At 37.5% G+C, this 21386-nt stretch overlaps 1 protein-coding gene across 3 annotated transcripts in view; it reads left to right on the top strand.

The window, feature by feature from the left end:
- cntnap5a (contactin associated protein family member 5a) overlaps positions 1-10179 on the top strand; it is a 164934-nt gene extending 154755 nt beyond the window's left edge. For 2 of the 3 annotated variants that reach the window (XM_017695066.2, XM_037539132.1), the window contains exons 20-24: positions 5303-5436; positions 6501-6585; positions 7165-7371; positions 7559-7633; positions 9303-10179. In XM_017695066.2, the coding sequence (XP_017550555.1) occupies positions 5303-5436; positions 6501-6585; positions 7165-7371; positions 7559-7633; positions 9303-9499 (698 nt within the window). In that variant the 3' untranslated portion in view covers positions 9500-10179. The remainder of the gene's footprint in view (positions 1-5302; positions 5437-6500; positions 6586-7164; positions 7372-7558; positions 7634-9302) is intronic. The other variant, XM_017695068.2, reaches the window with a different exon arrangement.
- Positions 10180-21386: the final 11207 nt, after the last annotated feature.

The following is a 21386-nucleotide window of genomic DNA, read 5'->3' as shown; positions in this document are numbered from 1 at the left end:
AAAAATACACACCCTTTCTTACTTTGTAGTTGTGTCTCATGAGGGGCTGCCTTCCTGAATTAGTTTATGCTTGTAGTCATTGGGTCTTGGACGAATGTGCCATTAACCATCAAGCAAGGAGCAGTGTTGGTCATTTCATTTGAGAGATTCTTGTGCTTATGGGTTTCCTCTATTGAATTTGTTCTGGGTGGGATGTTGAAACCAGCTGGCTGATCAGAATTAGGTCACATCCTGCCTTTTCAGTTGTGTCTGACTGACTACCATTGTGCAGGATAGCCAGCATTTCCAGGATTGTGAATTAAACCACCAGTTAAATGTGGTAAAATCACTGTAACACATGTTTGGTACTTGTATCTGCAGTGTCTGCTTTTCAAAAGCACAATTCCACAAAAATGAAGTGAAACTGTGCTTTGAAGAGTAGCTTGTTGACACAGCTGTAACTGGATGTCGGAGATGCTGCCAGGCAGAGTGTGCAAGTAAATGAATTGATTATTTGCTATTTTGATAGTGTTTTGATGACTTTACCACAGTAATGTACTGTACTTCCATAATACGATGTCACACAGAGCACTAAAAAATAGCTACTGCATGAGTTTACATTGACATTTTAACTATGATTTAGGGTTTTTGGTTAATCATCAGGTCACATATCAAGTCAAGTCAAAGTTTATTTATAAAGCACTTTTTACAACAGGTGTTGTAAAAGCAGTTTTACGGGAAAATCTCGGTCCGAGGCCCCATGAGCGTCAGCAGTGATGACAGTGGCAAGGAAAGACTACATAAGAGCAGGAGGAAGAAACCTTGAGAGGAACCAAGACTCAAAAGGGGAACCCGTCCTCCTCTGGTTGACACCGGATAGCAAACAGCATTAACATAAAAATGTACCTGTAGTGTCAGTGAAATTTCTTTTAATATTTACATTTGACAGCCCCGTAGACCAGGGATAGTCTGCCACTTGTAGCTTCTCAAGTAAAGCTTTTCATTTTCTTATATTAAAAAAGGAATAAACTACTTAACGGCATGTGGGATTTGTAAAATACTTTTTTGTTTTGCACCTCATGGATAGCGTAAAAAAGTACAAATCTACAATCAGACGTACACAGTTTTCCATTTACCCCAGATATCATCATATTACCCCAGTTATCAACCAGCCAAGGCATGTTTGGCTTCCATATTTTGCTTGTTTAGTTTAGAGCTGCAGCTACAAAGCTAATGTTGCTTACACTACAGGTCAATAGTCACCCAGATGTTTTCCATAGATACATCCCCAAAACTTCTCTCAACCCACTCATGCCACATTTATATCTTCGTTAAGGTGGTGCAGCCTTGCTGGTGTGGTTTAGGAAACATTTGCTATGACCTATACACATGACCCAAAATTCACTGCATAGCCAGGGGTGCTGGCTGGCCACGTGAAGATCCGCAGCTCAGCCCAGTTCACTGTTGAATTGTTTTAGGATATCGTCCCTGCGCAATGGGCCCAACAAAATGTCGGGTTGGGGGTTGGACTGTGCAGCCCCGCTTGTGCTACCCAGACTCTGGAAGCTCAGGCCAGGCAGCATCCCTGTGTAGCTAAACATGGTTACTTTCTGTTTCTGTTGCTAGTTAAATATAAGGTGAGCATCTCCAAAGTATCAGTAATACAGTAAACTCTCAAGGTTTACCAGAGTTTACAGTGTTTTGTCACTAAAGACATTGGGATTCTACATCAGAAGTAGTGGAAAAGGGAACTGGGATGGCTTGAAGCCCTGAAGTGTACTCCGCAAGCTCTAGAACCCATAAAGAAGATCAATAAATCGGCTTTGTCAAGTCTACTTATTTACTTTTACTTAGCAGCACTTACTGAGTGCAGCAGTGGCATCGGTTCCCTGTCAGATCTTTCGTACCTTAAACCTAGAAGATATTCTTGATTTCTACTCTCTGCTTCCATTTTTAAACTAGTGCAGCCTCTCACTTCAGGATTTTACAATTCTGTGTTATGAGCGTTTTCAGTTCACTTATATATTAATCCAGCTAATTGTTGTCATGCCATCTAGACCTAATTATAAACTCAAACTCTGTAGCCAAGAGGAATCTTTTGCCTTTTTCAGTTTTTCAAGGAAATGCTTCATTTTGTTGCATCTCTTTGGGCTTTTTTGTCATACAAATAGCATAAAGCAGCACATAAACACATTTATGCAAACACAGAGCTGATGGACACCGCTTCAGTTCCCCTGAAGTCAAAGCTCTTTTGTGCTAAATCCAATCACTTGGCTGATTCACGCCTTTGTAAATATTGAAGGATCATGCAGGAGAGTGCTATCCCCTTGTAATCCTCGGCACACAAGCGCAGTCAGGCAGTCTCTTGAACGCATCGCAACGTGCTTTTTTAAAGCTAAGAGGGAATTTCAAAATTGACCCCGCTCCACTTGATAATACAAAGCCCTTTTGTCTCTCAGCTCCTACATGGCGTACGCATGTGGGAGGGACACCGAAGTGCATATTGACACATTCGGCACCAGGCAAAGCACTACAGGCTGCGATGGAATTAATATTTCTAAATCTTTTAGAAGGGCTGCTAGGATCTCGATCGAACAGGCTATATATACACATAAACGCCTTGTCTCATCACCTTATGCAATCCTCTCCCAGGCCGCACTGCAGAGTTCTTGTAAAACGCCTTTGGATATGTTAGCATAATAAAGAAAACCCAGATGACTTCTGATTTCAGTCTTCTAGGGAAAAACAGTGGTTTTGATAACCATGCATCACAGATGGGTAGCGTTCCAGGCTTATCGTCAGAAAATATCAACAAAGGTTGTTCTTTTTGAGACAAAAAGTATAAAGTAAAAAGAGATCTATTGGATAAAGTTCATTCATCCATTATGGAGAGTGGTTTGGTACAGAAATATTCATAATACACCGATCAGGCATAACATTATGACCACCTCCTAGTTTCTACGCTCATTGTGCATTTTATCAGCTCCACTTACTGTATAGGTGCACTTTGTAGTTCTACAGTTACAGACTGTAGTCCATCTGTTTCTCTGCATACTTTGTTAGCCCCCTTTTACCCTGTTCTTCAGTGGTCAGGACCCCCATGGAACACACAGTGAAGGTACCATATAAGTGGTGGATCATGCTCAGCACTGCAGTAACACTGACGTGGTGCTACAACAGAGATGAATAACATCTTGACATACCAAAAATAATTACCACAGACATGCTGTGAGGAAATAAAAGAATCATTCAATTTCACATCTGGCATCAGCACCAAAACTGATGATGTTTGCACCATTTATAGCTTTAAATGGTCACTAAAACTATACTATATTTTTCAACCAAATCTACCACATCTGGAGCATAAACTGATTATCACAAACATTTCAATGCACACATCTGTGGTTAGATAAGAACAAAAACCACATTGACTCAAAGTAATCTTATAATAGAAGCCTTTGACCAGTTGCTGAATTCTGTTTGTGTATACATTTCATGATGAATAGACCAAAAGAAATGGCCCAAAATGACATTGGAAAAAAATCTGGTTCCATTGACTTACATTAAAATCAGAGTATGTTTTTCCTTCTCCTGTAAAGTTCTCATTGTTCCGACAACAGCAATATTTAAATGTATGAACATTTGTACAGAATAAACAATGCATTAGTTTCATTTTACATTCTGTAACATGTTCACATTTTCTGTTTGTTCAATGTAAAGAAATGGCAAAAACATAGCAACAATTTTTGTTGTACAGATGATGGATGAATGGGGTGCCATATGTATACCTCTCATATATGTATGTAAAGTTCAAAGACATTTTAAAAGTCCTTCACAACAATCAGTGTGCATGTTTCAGAGAAATAACTCAAAACTTTTATAAAAATCTATCCGCAGCACCTAGAAAACAGCAATTTTGGGAGCACCAGTCCATTTGAACTACACTTACTTTGAAATACAGTCATTTAAAAATCTTTTGCATTAAAGTGTGAATCCATTACAGTTTGTGACAATTTATACAACAGTTAGTTCCGGCCTCGCAAGCTGATTGGTATTTCGCCAAACATCACAGGGTTTTTCACAAACACTGTATCACTCCACTAAGCGAGGAGTTTGACAGCTGTACGAGATGCTCAGGACATTTGAAGGTTTTTATTTTTTACCTTGCGCACAAACAGAAAATGGATGCTTTTAAGATCACATGTGACCTACAGTCAATTTGGTCAGACTCTGAAGACAAGACTACACAAAATTCCCAAACTGTCATCACCGCTGAGCAGCTTTCAAGTCAGCAGCTGTGACAGAAGAACCTAAACAACCTGGAATCAGCCAGAAATGAACCCAATACCATTCACCAAACGTGTCTGATCTTCAGAGCCCAAAACAAAGCTGCTCAGTGGTGATGACCGTTTGGGAATTTAGGGTAAGGAGCTGCCAGCTGTGCAGCGAGTGGGCGGAGCTCGTTACTCTGACGTAGCAACAAGCTGCTCGTTAAGGAACTATACTTTGGAGGAAGGAACTGAACAGTAAAACATATTAAACGCCGCGTTCACGGCCAGTTTATTCACTCAAGGTTGTGTTTTATTGCTGTAACATCACGGCTGTGATGTTATTTCATGATAACACATTCCCTCTTGTGTTCTTACGCTTGAGTATATTTCCTTTGTGTCCTTCAGCATTCACTCAATCCAATTGATTAAACACATATTCCACAAGTTCTATATTTATAACAAAAAGCTGAGTTATCCACATTTCCTGAAGATCATAGCAAGAAGAAAAGTTTTCTGATTCTTTTTTTATAATTATTTATTTATCAGTGACATTGTGATATTGGCTGATGAGGCTCCTTGGAAAGCTAAGTATTGACTGAAAATTGTTCTTTTTTGGAAAAATATATTATATTTGCTAATTCTATTACAAAACTCAACATAGTTTATTATGAATAGTTGAATAGTTATATATATATATATATATATATATATATATATATATATATATATATATATATATATATATATTTCTCATATTTCACTTTTAGAAATGATAAGACAAAGCTTTTGGATTATTTATGGCAGATCAGTCATGGAAAACTCATACATTTTTACTGAATTAAAATCAGAAAATCTCCTCTTGTACTCCTCTGGTTCCGATAAAGGTCCATAAACCTTTATGTCAACAGAACTGCATCTTTCTTTCTGCTAAAAGGGAGAACCGATTGGACAAAATATTACTGCTGGAGACCTGCTTTGTAATTGTAACACTTTACTCTGTGAAATGTACTTGGACACTTAGGATTTAATATGCTGTTGATTCCCTCCTTTAGGGAGTCTGCAGATTTGGTACCGGCTCCATAAAGAGCGGAGACCCAGTGTGTTCAGCCCTGTGCTCACCAACCTGGCAGATGGAGAACTTCACCGACTCCGGCTCCACAGAGAGGGAAAAGATGTATATGTGCAGGTCTGTTAGCTTTGATTGCTTCAATCCAGTGCCAGAGTTCTATGTGACTAGCACTTCTGGTATAGCTCTAATGATCAAAACAGTGTAGCTACATAGAGCATCTGTTTGAATTGAGTCAACTGACTGTATGAATTGACTCATTCTGGTAATGTAAGCCAGTGATTCTCAAACTGCTCCTCATGGACCCCCATGCTGTCTTCATTTGGCCTCCAGCCTAATTTGCAACATCTAGGGATAGAGCAAAAAAGGTAGGGGTGGGCAATGTGATATCATGTCACAATACGCTTTTCTGAGTATATTATGGATATTCTTCAGTACTACTTGTTTTATTACAAAGTGAACATACTTTTTTAAATCAATTTAGTGCACTGCAGATTGTAAAGCATTGAATAAAGTCATTTTAATTATTATAGTTTTTTACCATGTGGCACTACAGGTTCTATTTTGTTTGTTCCAAAGTATTACATCTCAGAAAAACTAGACATCATGAGGCATAGTATCATGAAAATGGCTTAAAGGTATTATAATATAATAATATTTGCAATACTGCTCACCCCTAATTATTTAGTGAATTTCTAGTAAAAAAAAAAAAGATATATTTAACAGAAAGCTATCATAAGCCTCAACAACAAAATATATTAGATGTTTCAGTATTTAGTGTGTCCACTCTTTACCTTTCAGTTCCTCTGAGAAATCTGCAACCACACCTCCAAAGTTCAGTCTTAGAAGTCGGTTAAGCTTTTACTGAAGTTCTGAAGGAAGAGTGGATCTTGATTTTCTCCTTTGAGAAGCTTTAAGTGCTGTTTAGAGACAGTTTTGGTGGTCAGCCAGGTCTTCCAGGTTGTTGTTAGGAGTCCAAATTCTCTGTAACTTTAATCTTGTTTTGACTTTAGTTTCCACTTGTTTTCCTTCAGCGTTCTCCGCCTCAGGTTTGACCGCCTGAGAAAATATGTCCTGAAAAATCGCTGGAAATAAATGAGAGATGCACTAGAGTAGTATAATATGTAGCATAACATAGAAAAACAAACAACTAATTTTACTGTTTTTCTGTCTTTTTGTATTAGGTTGATCAAGACAATAAAAAATACTCCCTCTCGTATGATACAGAGTTTAACTCAATGAGGTCGCTAACTCTGGGAAAAGTTACAGGTAAGACACTGATGTTCTTAATGCAATATCAGCTTAGGAGCATCATTTGATGCACTACCATTGAAAAACAACCATGATCTTTAAGTTACGAAGACAAAATGCTTCTCACTTTTATCCTCAAGCACTCTAAAAAAACTTCAGTGTGCCTTGAAAGTTGCTCTTTGTCATTAAGTGAAGGCCGAATCGATTTTTGAGTGCGCTGTGCTCTTTTACCACAGAGACGTTAATATTTTATTCAGCAGCTCAAGGTGTCTGACTCTTATTCAGGAGATTAAATATTAATTCATATGACAAAACAAGGTTGTGTTCCTGAGAGACTGCAGTGGCTTTGAAAGGAGTGATTTTGAAAAGTATACAGGATTTTTGAAAAACAAACATTCCATCGGTGAAAGGCTTTGTAACCTTTAACTTAAATGCTGAATTTCTTTTTCTTCTTGTGCTGTTTTGAATATGTTGTAATATAGGCAGTCTTTCAACATGTAAGTGGTTGTTTTAGCCCAAGTTAGGATCACTGCATTACACATATAAGCGCCTAAAATGATTCTTCATCGTTCATCATCGTTTTGTTTGTTTTCTTAGCAGGAAACGATGCACTAGACGAGGAAGTTGCACAAGCAGGATCCAAAGGTTTCGTCGGCTGCTTTTCATCTGTGCAGTACAATCACATAGCTCCGCTAAAAGCAGCACTGCTCAACCGTGGTAGCTCACTGGTCAGCATACGAGGACATTTGCTGGAGTCTAACTGTGGAGCGCTGGCTGATTTATCAACCTCTAAATCCCGTTTAGGTGTGTTCTGACGCGAGCCGTTTATCAAGCAGGTTTTTGGAGATGAAGCTTTGTCATCTGTTTCAAGTGCACCAACTTTGAGTCTGCTTGACTGGCAAAACTTCTTTATTAATATGAAATGTGTGGTTAAAATATGGAGCTGTGGTTCACTGGTATATCACCTTGTTTTTGTCTCTCTGTTCGGCAGACCATGGGGATGAGGCTGCTAAAGATAACAAGCATCATGAAGATGACACCCAAAGAGATTCGGCAGTAATCGGAGGTGCGTTTTATTACCTTGATCTCCTTTATTGCGTCATTTGTAACAGTCACTGAAGTGTGAAATGAGTAGTAGCTATCTAAGCATGTTGTTTTTTTTATTTTCATTTTTTGGGGGGGAGGTGGTGGGGGGGGCATTTCTAAAATTTGTAATGGCTTTATATTGATTATATGTTGTGTGCTGATAAGGGAACATGGTAATAAAACACCCCCAGAAGCTATCATGAGGGGTGGGTCTCAGGTGCTTTATTGTTTGTTGCTCAGCCAACATAAAGTTATTTGCATCTAAAGCTAACATGTTACTACATTTCAAAAATTTTGGATAAGGCTTCTAAAATCTTGTATAATTTTTGGCTGATGTTTTCAACCAATCCAACTGTTTCAACTGTTCGTGCTGTGTATCAAGAGGAGGCCCACTATGTGGCCAAAAGTATGTGGACACATGCTCCTCATACCTATATGAGCTTGTTGGACATCCCATTTCAAAACCATGGGAATTAATATAAAGTTGTCCCTCTTTGTAGCTATAACAGCTTTCTATGCTCTTACTATTATTTACTTTGTATGATGCATGCAATACTAATAATTATAAGTAACACTATCATTGGAGTAGCCTGTTGGCCTGTTAGCTGTTAAGCCTAGACCTAAATGAACAAATCTTTTACTTCACTTGCACCCAGTTTGTATCAGCAAACATTTAATTTTACTTAAAATACATGCAATTTCTATTCACACACATACATGCATTATGAGATCATTCTGGTGTGGGTTTGCTCCCTTTTGCAGGGAATGTTCAGTCTGCTAGACATGGCTTTATAATGACCCTGAGGATACACGGTTTCATTTCAGATTATGAGCTAATCACTATAGCCCTATTCAAGCTGGATTAGTTGTACATGGGGAGATGCTATAAGTGCTGATTAAAATATTTTAATCTAGTATTAATCTGCATTATCCATAGTTTTTACAAGTCTGCTAATTAATTAATTAGTTAATGAATAACCTTCTATAATTCACCAAACTTGGAGTTCCCTCAGCAGTAGTAGTCCTGTTCAATTCGACATCACAGTGATGTAATAACAAAACATTTTTTTCTATTTTTTCGACCTGAAAACAAGGCTAGTGGATAAATAGAGCTTGATTTGATCCAATTCCTTAATCCTCCAGTTCATGACAATCTACTGAAATCCACATTTTTGGTGCTGACTAAATTACAAGAAGATACAACATGAAATACTTCATGTTGTATAAAATCTTCTGTTTTGTTGGGCATTTGATTAGTTAAGTGAATGCACTTTACTAGCCCAATGCTAGTGTGTATGCCATTTAGCCACACAATGTGTTATAATTCAGCTTTGTAGCATCTGTTGCACAATACTGACGTAAATGTGCATGCGATGATGTTTAGCACCGGGCTATTGGGGGTAATATTTGGGTAATATTCTTTATCCTGTTTGAATGGGCCAGTGAAATCACACACACACACACATTACATTATCAGACCTCTTCTGTTAAAACTAGTCCAGCTCAAGTAGGGCTTAATATTTTATCATAAATGAATATGATATTCATTATGTACATTTTAATTGATTAATTTTTATAATTGAAAAAAAACGCCCTCCTACTCTGTTACATAATCATACATTAACATTAATTTCCTCTTTTGGTTTCAGGCGTGGTTACAGCAGTTATCTTCATAACGCTGTGCGTGGTGGCAGTGATGGCACATTTCCTCTACCAACACCGGCAGGTCCGGAGAACCGCCAGCATCCAGGAGAAGGACCACAGACACAGCCTTGAAGCTGCCTATAGGGCAGAACTCCACCTAAACAATTCTATGAGGGACAGTATGAAGGAATACTACATCTGATGGACGTGTCAAGCCTGTAGCTGTCGGTTTTTCCTACTTATGTTTAGTGCTTCTGCACATGCGTGGTGGACCTCGTCTAGCTGGGGTTGTGTGGAAGAGATTGTTCGCTACTGAAGCCTGGAGTACATAGGGGTCTACAGATCTAGGTAGGTAGTAGCTAGTAGATGCCCAACCTGTTGGCCCAGCACTGTGGGCCAGGTTGTGATGTATGACGATGGTGTTATGGGGAAAGTCCCTACATTTTTGGACAGTATCCCTCTGAAAGAAGTCTGGAATGGAGAATGACCATGTTATTTTCAGAGGCTTCGTTTATTCATGTTGGGCTCAAAGGGTTCATGCTATGATCTGCAAAAATCAACCCCCACTTCCCCTACTGGACTGGACACAAAGAAAAATGTTGCCTACTTCAAGAGGCAGTTAGCAGTCAGTGAAATCTTGTTTTATTTATTCATATACAGTACTGTGCAAAAGTCAGAGCCAATACTTTGTTTAGTTCATTTACAGTCAAAAGGTTATTTGTTACCTTTATTGCAGCTTTCATGATTTTTGTCAGATTAGTGTTCATTTTTTTCAAAGAAATCTGCAGGGAAATCCAAAAGTTCAGTCTTAGAAGCTGCTTTCTGCTTCTCACCATCCAAGTAATCCCAAACACACTGAGTGATGTTGAGATCTGAGTTGGTTGAGTCGTCTGTCCATTGTTCTGAGAACACCAGCACCTTCTTTGTTTCCTTTTCTTAGTAAGAGCTTCTTGAACAGCAACACATCCTTTCAGACTCATAGTGCTGAGTTGTCTTCTCACAGTGGACGGATGGACAGGACCATCTGTGGGTTTTTTTAAGTTCTGTGTATGTGACGGGAACAGTTTTGTTGGTCTACCAGATGCTACAGGTGGTTGTTGGGAGCCCCATTTTCTCTGTAGCTTGTGATCATTTTTTCAAATCTCCTGAACAGTGGTTAACTCGTACTTAATGTTCATTTTGACTGGAAATTAAAGAACTGAAAGGGGGGTCCCTGATTTTTACACAGTACTCTACTTGTTTTTTTTTTGTTTGTTTTGTTTTTTTAAAAACATCCTATAAAAGATGATTTGAATGTGGCCGTTACTGCATACGTAAAGATGGCAAATTATTCATTAAACTTAGCCAGTGTCAACAGTATGTAAACAGCAGCTCACCCTTCTGCTTAAGTTTTGTCAGGTCAGTCAGTGTAGGTCATGCTTATTTAAACACTGAAAATTATTTTAGAAAATTTACCACGCTTCTAATGGTCACACTGGGAAACTGTACATTTAGACATAAAGCCATGAGTCTTCATAAAAAGCTTCCTGTTACAACAGAAAATATCACTCAATATTCTGATGTGAAACGTCACGTCATCTTTCAAATGAACAAACCTTGACATGATGCTTTATATATTCATAGTCTAGTAACTTCATTTGGAAACGCGGCTGTTTATTAAAATTCAGGTTGGCACATGGTTTTTTGTTTTGTTTTTGTTTTCTAAGAAGGCAGAATTTGGGTTATGAAACATCTGACAGTTTAAGCTGCACTATGTAAGATTTTTTTTGTTAAAATTGAAAACAGCAAAAGAAGAGTCAAAAGAAGAGTCAAAAGAAGAGTCAAAAGAAGAAAACATGCTATAATATGGTGTGTGTGCTTTTAAGAGTGTGCTTTTAAGTGTTTTTCACACTGTGCCATGCTTCTTTACGTATTACTTGATGAAGATATAATGACAATAGTAGATAATTCACTCACATGGTCGGAAAACACATCTGACTTTCTTTAACCTCTTAAACTTCTTGGAAGCACTGGTGGTTCTGAAACGCACTTCGTCATATTCTTCATAATTTTCATATTTCATAATCTACATTCAAAAGGTGGGTGTCATATGAGAGCTGTAACTGTCTTCTTTCCAGTTACATAGATGGGTGACGTCATTTTAAACCCTTATGATAGAAGAAGATGAACTCACATTTCTTGTCTACTGAAAGTCGACCCATTTTCCCACAAATCTGGGCTATAAACTGTAAACAGATGGCGTCTCATCAGTGATATGATCTGTAAAAAAAGATTTTTTATTAAACAATAGCAACAGTGTCTAAGATTTTTGGCTTTCGGCAGTAAATATTGCAGTAAGCATTTAGCAATATGTGTATGATCATAAAACATATTTTCTGTGCGTTTGAGCGGCGCTTTTAAAATAATTAAATAAATAAATAAAAATAAAAGGTTAATTTTATTTCATGCAGTTACTGAATTATTTGCCTTACGATTTGGTCACGTGAATTCAGATGGACAAACCAAAATATACCCTGGAGAATAAGAGATTCCGTTCTCTTTCAATCATCAGATTCATCTGTTCAGGGAAGGGGTCCAAAGCACAGCTCACATTGTGCTTCCACACATTGCATGCTATTACACATTTCCACCAGAGAGGTCTCCAAATCCCCAAATCTTACACAGTGCAGCTTTAACAATTCATTTAAAACTTAACAATGCATTTGAATCATTACTGCTTGGGTTGCAATAAGATAAGAACTGTTGGTCTGCTTAATTACATTTTTTTTTTTTGCTTGTCTTCATGATTTATCACTTTAAGGATAAAACCTGAAAACTATAAAAAAACCATACCTTTGACATTTATTGAGTTTAATGACATAAAAAATGCTCATAAATGTAGTCACTGGAAACTGAGGATGGTTTAACAACAGATTTACCATCCTCAGTGGTAGCTTGGCCAGTGGTCTCTAGGACCCCTGGCACAGCTAGTAAACCCATGTCACAAATTAGGGTGCTGTTTAGCAACTTGGTGTGCCCTCAAATAAATGATACACTCACATATTCACAAATAACTCACAACAATTGAGATGACCAGTTCACAAAATTAATAAAAAGCTTACTGGGGTCACTTTATTTATTCCTGAGTCATCATTCTTTATTAACTTGAGAACCTTCATGTCATGCCATGCTAATCTGCTGACTGATTGTCTTTTTCTGTTTTTAAATTGAAGTGTCCTTTAATATGTTTCTCCCTCAGACTATTTTATACCTCTATTGATACTGGTTATTTTAGGGGGTGTGTTTTGTATAATTGTACAGTTATATTGTAAATACATGTTTAATAAAAAAGTAATGATTTTTTCAGCATTTTGGCATTTTAGTGTACTGATTTCAATCGAGTGTGTGTGTACGCCTCACCATTTCAGAAATTTAGCTAGAAGATTATCATTGCTTGATCTCAAAATTCAATGAATTGTGTGTTTGTGATTACTGACATTTGGTTGTGCCTTCAAGTGCAAGGAAGAAAAACTATTTTGTAGTAGAGGCAGCTTGAAGTGAGTGTCAAAAAGGTTAAAACGTGAGAGGCACTTGCCCTCAGTCAAAGCAGGGAGTGGTGTCAGAACACCCTACTTACATATTACATGTAAATGTCCCTCATAGCACTTTACATAGATGCCTAGTGGCTGTTAAGGTCAATTGAATATATTTGTAAAAAGATACATCACCTTTGGAGCATCATGCACATGCAAAAGTGATAGATTAGTTTGTGACCACAGATACACTGACATTGCCAGCACTGCCAGTTCCTTGTTTCAGGCCTGGCTTATTCAGAAATGGATGAAGTTGTATACTTAGCTTCCTTTGTTGGACACAGATAACATCCCTTATTTTTGGCATGCATTCATCAAAACATTTCACTGTCCATGTTCCTCAGTTTTCTTCAGCTGGTGGAACTCAAGCTGGTAGAACTGAAGAGCCAGTAAGAATTATGTCAACATTTGCTGATATAACTGCAGTTAAAACTTGTTAAAACCAAGATCACCAAGATCTAGCTAGAAGGTCTTTTACTAATTAAGTTCTAATGTGTTTGCTACTATGACTACATTATACTCGTAAAGTTCTTCAAGATTCTTTGTTCTATGTAGAACAATGGACACTCAATGAACCCTGCACGATTAAAGTTTTTTTGCATTGTGAAAAGGTTCTTTAGATTGATGGAGAATGTGCTGTAGAGGGTTCCATATAGACCCTTTTTGAAAATGGTTCCATATACCATCAAAAAGGGTTCTATTATTCCTACAAGCTTGACATCGTAACAATGGAAGAACCCTTTTTGGTGCAATATAGAACCGTTTTTAAAAACCGAATAAACCATTTCACCATGCAAAGAACGATTTAAGCATGCAAATTGTCCTTTGATTGTTCATGGTTCTGTATAGAACCATTGCCTTAACTAAAAAACTCGAAGAGACATCTTGTTAAGAGCGGTAAAGCAGATGACACTCATAAATACTTCAAAGGAAGCAACACAGAGTTTTCATTTTAGTTTAAATAGATGAAGAATTCTGATATTTTACATCAAGGCAAACTTCTGTGTTGTCACAATGGACATTTAGAGTTGGTTTTAAAGGGTTCTTTAGTAAAGAAAATGGTTCTATATAGAACCATGAACACTCAAAGAACCAACCTCTTCTATTGCACCTTTGTGTGCCATATAGAACCCTTTTCAAAAATGTTCTATATTGAACCATCTACTGCACATTTGGAAGAACTCTTTCATTATGCAAAGAACCATCAGTGTTCATGGTTCTTTATAGAACACCATGAATATGAAGAACCATGAAAACCATGAGTGTTCTTGGTTCTTTATAGAACTGTTTTCTTTACTAAACAACCGTTTAAGAACCATCTTTTAAGAGTGTAGGATTGTTGCTTGTTATAAGCTTATACGTCACCTTCATTTCTAGGTTTCTACAGTTCTTGGGTGGAGAGAGATTTCAGGTGGTCTGTTTCAAATGCAAGTTTTCTTATGTGCATTGTAAATGAATCCCTACCTATACACAAATTTTCTTATTATTTCACATATGTCAAGTCCCTGTGTGCCGTATTCACTTGTAATATAAGTACTGAGCACAACAAGGATTGTGACGGATTATCTACTAAATGCATATGTATACACAATACTGCAGAAGGTTAAGCACATTATTTAAAACCATTAATGTGAGCAATAACTGTATTTGTGCCTGCATGTAAAAACACCATATAACATTATTCTGAAAACAGACAAACATATAAACAATAAAAAGTGACAATGATATAATATGAACTGGTTAAAACACACTTGATTCAACATCCATCACACTATGTTAGTGTGAACCAGCAGTGCCTGATTTAACAAGTACTGATTAGATAAACTAGGTATTAGATGATAGCTACAAATATCACTGAGCTGTCAATGATCAAACAAACACCTATCATTCTATTTTTAGAATAAAAACAAAGTAGTTTTTTTTGTTGTTTTTTTTTTTTTTTTGTGCAAGTGAACACTTGGCCAAATAAACAGTATTTTCAATGTAATTTAACTGGTGGATTTGTGTGTCCAACTACAGTTTGAGTGAAACTGACCAGTGGACATTAAAGAAATCACTAAAGACGGACCCATCACATTGGAAACCCTTCATTCTTCATTCAGTCGACAATCGAGACACATGTGAAGTGCCAATACAAAGAGTTCACAGCCACTGAAGTTGCTGCCAGCGCATGGATATTATGCTATATGCAAGTGCCTTTAATGGCAAGTTTAAGAAGATGGGCAAAAATTAAGGGAATGCCCTCAGACCCCAGACAACCTTCGCCGTCCTCTCACAGCTCTTTGTAGTCCTAAGTTGATAGTATGTAGTTCTCTGTTGGTTTTTGTAAGCCAACAGTAATTTAACCCCTTAAAATCTTAGGTTTATTGCAGAATTATTCACTAACTACAGGGACTTAAATGCAAACTAGTCTTAGCTTATAAGTAATAAAACTTTGGGCCCACCAACAAGCCCTATCCATTTAAGGGGTTAAGATCTGTGGCATATTACAGTTTAAAATAGGTGCATATTTAGTACTAAAGTACCTTTGGTTCTGTTATTTTTGTTTGTTTATTTGTTGTTTTTTGGCACTGGATAAGTCTAAATTTATAAACTCTGCTTATAGAATCTTATCCTGCATGATTGACTGTCCCTGATGCATGGTATGCACTACCCTGCATGCTTTGGCACTTCTTTGTACACTAACACACTCATTCCAAACTGATGAAGGGTTTTATAAACTAGCTAATGAGTTGAGTCAGGTGTGTTAGGAAAAGGGAAAACAATTAAAGTGTAGGAGGGTTCCAGGATCCGGACTGGGAAACACTACACTAAACACACTACACCACTGAATGGCTTTCTGCTGTATTCACTGCTGCCGTTTAAGAAATTGTATTCTTTGTGAGTGGGAGCAAGTATCAAAAGCATCAGAGTACAGTAAAAACAACACATTTAATATAATAATTAATATTAATATGAACAAAAAATAACTGTGAAATGTTCTGTAGGGAGAATTCTGACAGATTCTTAGCACAAAGACTTCTATTTAGTACTAAAAGTGTCTCATAAATAGATAAATACAAACAAACTCACTGTAACCTCACATATTAAACAGGAAACTAAATCAGAAAAAACATAATTGCTTTCTTTTTTTTCCCAGATTCAGTTTTTCTGCATTGATACATACTAAATGTCACTGTAGCTCTCTGGTACCTAGAGAACTTTCTGATTTAATTTCCTTATTAAACATGATACAGTGACATTTTGAGTTACAGCCATACTCTAAATTATTATATACTTCATATGATTCTGTACTATGTCCTTTTCAGATTAATAGCTAGAACCTGTTGGACATTTATTGATTTGATTTGACTGACTGGGTACTGGAGGTTAGGGATCTGGCAGGTTGCTGGTTCGATCCCCAGGGCCGACAGTCTATGACTGAGGTGTCCTTGAGCAAGACACCTAACCCCCAACTGCTCCCCGGGCGCCGTTGATAGGGCTGCCCACCGCTCCGGGCAAGTGTGCTCACTGCCCCTAGTGTTCACTAGTGTGTATGTGGTGTTTCACTTCACGGATGGGTTAAAAGCGGAGGTGGAATTTCCCCATTGTGGGATCAAAAAAAAAAAAAAGTATCACTATAACACCAAAAAGGGATCTTCTATAGCACCTTTGGGTGCCATATAGAACCCGTTTCAAAAAGGTTCTATATTGAACCCTCTACAGCACATTTGGAAGAACCCTTTCATTATGAAAGAACTATTTCATGTCTCAAGGGAATGTCTTTAGTACCTTGTGGAACATACTTGTACCATATTTCAGTTAGTTGTTTATCACCAATGCCACGCAAAAATCTTGTATCTCCATTTTGGTCATTTTTATTTTTTTGCATTAATTGAAAACTGTAGTTTTCTTGTATCTTTTTGCAGTATCTTCCCTTACATGGTTAGAATGTTTTTTTTCCTTCTACTGTAAGGTTCCCATTTTGGACACATGAGGTTTTGTTATGAGTTTAAAGGTTTTTTAACTTGCATTGACTCCATAAGCCTTGACTCGAGGATTTTTATTAGCCTCTTCTATTTTAAAACATTAGGTTATGAAAATGTACAAAATATGCACCATCTTCTGGGAAAGTGAATGCACCTTTAGAGCTTATTTAAAGTCCACATTTAGACTTTTGACCCTTTGAAGGTACGTTTACACAGTTTGGACCTTTAAAAAAAAAATGAACCCCTTTGAACCTTTGAGGCTGGAGAAGAAAGGAGCACAGAAAGGAATGTGCAATAGCACTGAAGATAATTATAGGAGCATTCAAGAATTTGTGGCATTAAAAAACTAAACTTAAAAAAAGAAAGATACACTCGCAGCTTGATCCCATCAATATCTACATCCAAATTTTGACTAGAACGTTCAAAACTTGCTCCACCCACTCGACCTCAAACGCTTCCATGACTGATCTGAATTACATCTGTGCAAAACAAATCAATATAATTAATCAAATTACCTGCAAACACTGCACTCTTTCTTAAGCTGTTGTGTCAATATGTACAATTATACAGCAAACTGAACACATCTGACTTAGTATCCCAACAGGCATGTAGGCCGCCATACATTAGAAACATGAAAGCAGGATGCATGATAGTTAATATTGTAGTATGGCAGTTCACAGTGTACAGTAGAAAAAGGTGCTGATGCCTTTTTATTCAAGGTTTTGCATATGCAGGTCATGCAAGGCCCATCAAAAGATATTAACATATTCCATCTCTACCTCACATCACAACACAGGACTGATATAATTTGGTGGTGAGAAGAAGAAAGCAGCGACAGACGACAGACGACTGTGTCACGGGTGTCAAAATGTTGATATCAGTGGGCAAGTTGGTGTTTGCCATCGTTTGCAGCCCTTTCTGCATCATCGCTACACCGCTGAACATCTATTTCTTTTTCTGCCTAAGTAAGCCGGCGATGGGAGTCAACGTTCGCCAACCTTTGCACTTCTTGCTCACTGCCCAGTTATGCAATTCCACAGTCCAGCAATTCATTGTCATGTTCTCAATTGTCCTGGCCTTTCTTTCACCACCTAACTGGCTTCTGGTAATAAACGTGGCGATAACCTTCCAAACCTACTGCTCCAACTTCTCCACCAGCGCCTGGATCAGCATTTTTTATTACATGAAGATTGTTCCGCAACATTGTGCCACCTTCGTCTGGATCAAGAAGAACATTAAATATGTAGCTTTTGCTGGTTTCTTCTTCGATCAGCTCTTGCTTGTGTCAGCGCTGTCCATGGGTGCCTTATCGTACCTGCAACCACCTTCGCAAAGCACCAACTCAACTTCAAGTCAACTGAACACCACAGTGGTAACAGAAGCTGTTGTTGAGAACGAATTTCTGTTTAGGCTGGCCACTAGGGTGTTCCTGTTGTATTTCATTGTTCCCTTCAGCTCACTGTCAATTGCTTGGGGCAGAACGTTTGTCTATCTGCGGGCACATATCAAGAGGATGGAGCAGAGCACTGGTTCTTCCTCCAGTCCACAACATCGGAACCAGATGAGGGTGACTGTCATGGGCATAGTGCAGATCACCTTGTTCGTCCCCAGTAGCCTGTGGGCCATATCTATGGCTTTTCTGTTTGGCTCACCCCTCTACCAAGAAGTGGATTATGACAAACATATCACAATGACTGTCTCCTCCATGTCTGGCCTGGCAAATATCTTGTGTTTGGGCTTTTCGCAGTCTGTTTTTAGGCTGAGGGTGATTGCCATACTGAAGAGTGTCAAAAAGGCACTTGGGTTGTTGTTCCATGATGAAGAAAGTTAAGCATATGTTTTCATTTCTATGCATTGTGGATTGCTGTAGAGTTTAAGGTAACTAGAAAAATGCAGCCCTTAACCTGTAAATTGCATGCAAACGTACTGCAATATAACACACTGATACGGTTTTAAACACAATTAATAATATTTCTATATGATCTGAGTTTCCTGTGTGTATTTGTGGGCAGAGTTGTAAGAAAAACCCTTAAAATACCAAGTGTCATAGAAATGAGCTTGCATATATCAGAGGCAGTGCCGTAGACGTATATTAAATTATGAAGACTTTTCCCTCATCAGTGAAACATGGTGGAGGTAGTGCCACAGTGCTGCTGTAAACATTAAAAAAAACCATTGTTGACAGAGATTAAAAATGGACCATGTGTTTAGAAGTACTGAAACATCTCATCTGGCCATTTATTAGGAAATGACTCCAGACACATTTGGAGTAAAGTGTAGTTTAATTGACTCCCAATGTATTTGCAACCAAAATATGTCCTTCATTTACTAAACTCAGGGTTTCTCTTATTCCTTCAAACTAAGAAAGGTGTTAGTCAATATTTCAATTAATCAAAGTGGAAAGAACTTGGTATCGTGATGGTATCCAAACTAGATTGGACCCTGCCACAATATTGCTACCTTCTCAGTGCTTTCTATAAAGGCTTCTATATGCAATTGATACTTCACATCAATGAGTAATGAGTAATTGAGTAATTATCATGGAATTATATTTGATTCTGGATTTTTTTAGGGAAATCAGCATCTCTATTCCTGAACCAAAGGAAAAATTGTCTCCCTTTGTTCTGTTACCACACATTATCAAACAGAACCATCGACTTCACTAAAAGCTTATAAATGCCATTCTCTACTACACGCTTTACAAAAAGTTCCACAAATGGTTCTTTGAGCAATGCTATAGTAGATTAACTGTTGATTCCCCTAAAGAACCAATATGAAAAAGGTTTGAGATTGTGAAGAACCTTTTAAAGGCTCACTTATACACTTAAAAATTATGGTTCGTCAAGTGTTCTAGTGAAGAAAATGGTTCTATACAGGACCATGAATGCTCAACACTTTGCATGATTAAAGCATTCTTCGTGAAAGGGTTCTTTAGATAGATGGCACATGTACTGTAGATGGTTCTATATGAAAAATCACCAAAAAGGGTTCTACTATTGTTATGATGTCAAGCTTGTTACAATAGAAGAACTCTTTTCGGTGTTACATAGAACTCTTTTAAAAAATGTTTTATATAGAACCATCTACAGCACAATGACCTCTGTCTGAGGAACAATTCCACAGTGTCAAAGACCCTTTAATCATGCAAAGGCTCTTTGAGTGTTCATGATTCTATAAGGAACTAAATAACCCTTGAAGAACCATCATTTATAAGTGTGTAATGTAAAGATCCTTTAACAAGTTGTGGGTTTTTTTCCTAGAATATTACCATTACATGGAGGTTCTTTAAACTTCTTCACATTTACAAATCTTTTTCAAACAGGGTTTTTAGGGAACCAAACTTATTTACAACATCCATATTTCAATGGATGATTCTGTAAAGAATTGAAAAATGTCATCCATTGAAAAATGGCAGAAGTGGCTCTTCCATGGCATCAAACAAAATGTCTTTTTGCACCTTATTTTTAAGAGTGCACTCTCAGAAAGTGAAGGAACCCACTGTGGTCATCACAGGTACTTCAACACAGCTGCATTAGAGCATATCTGACAATACACACTGACAAATAAGGTCACCAGCACTGCAAGCTTGCATGTCTGCTACACAAATCTGGCCTAATGGAAATGGATGATTAACGAAAGTGATTCTCAAGCCACAGCAATATACGTTTGTGTATGTGTATGTTTCACAATGCTGTAGAAGTTTCTGTAAATGGACGTTTGGACCATGTAGCTATTGAATTTCTGTCAAGTTTCCTGAACGTGCTGATGCACATCAGTCGTGCCTGGGGTGCTGAGGAGCAAAGCAGATATAGCATGAAAAAAGGATGTGTAGTTGGTGCACTTCAAGCTTCAAGAAGATTCTAAAAAGATGACATGTAAACTCTGCAGAAGCATTTTACTTTGAATTGAACTCCGAATATAATGTAGGCCTGCTGTTTAAACATGCTGCCATGCTAAATTGTAGTCAGGTATGCTTAAGACAACATAGATCGTAAAGTACATCACCAAAGCTTCTTATTAACTTGTAAAAAAGTTAAGGCATATTTTTCAATTCTTAATTGGCAACTGCACTTATTCAGGCACTTTAAGAATAAATAAAGCTGTAAAACAACGTGGACTTTTTCTTATTTCATCCAATCAGACTTCACACTGGGTCATATTTTGAGTTTGCGTTGTGAACAGCAAACATAAGAGTGGATCACCTCTGTAATTGATTTCCACTTGACTCACGTCACGTCCCTAAACATGAAAGGAGGTTGACTAGGCTTGTGTTTCTTAGAAACATTAGGCTTCCATGTTGACAAATACCATAGAAATACAAGTAAATGTCAAGGAATTTCAGCATTTTCTGTTATTAAATACAAATGATTAATTCATGAAATAAATCTTTAGAAATGTCACTGATTGTATGGCAAGATGATAGGAAAGAGAACAGCCTCAGAACACGAAGAAGCATAAAAATACACATTAGGGGAAAAATAATAATAAAAACATTTAATGGTAGAATGTGACCGTGTAGTCAACCATAATCCTGTATGTTTGGGCACAT

Source organism: Pygocentrus nattereri, chromosome 6, assembly GCF_015220715.1.
Source record: "Pygocentrus nattereri isolate fPygNat1 chromosome 6, fPygNat1.pri, whole genome shotgun sequence".
NCBI classification, from domain to species: Eukaryota; Metazoa; Chordata; class Actinopteri; order Characiformes; family Serrasalmidae; genus Pygocentrus; species Pygocentrus nattereri.
This window is presented reverse-complemented; position numbering and strand designations above follow the sequence as displayed.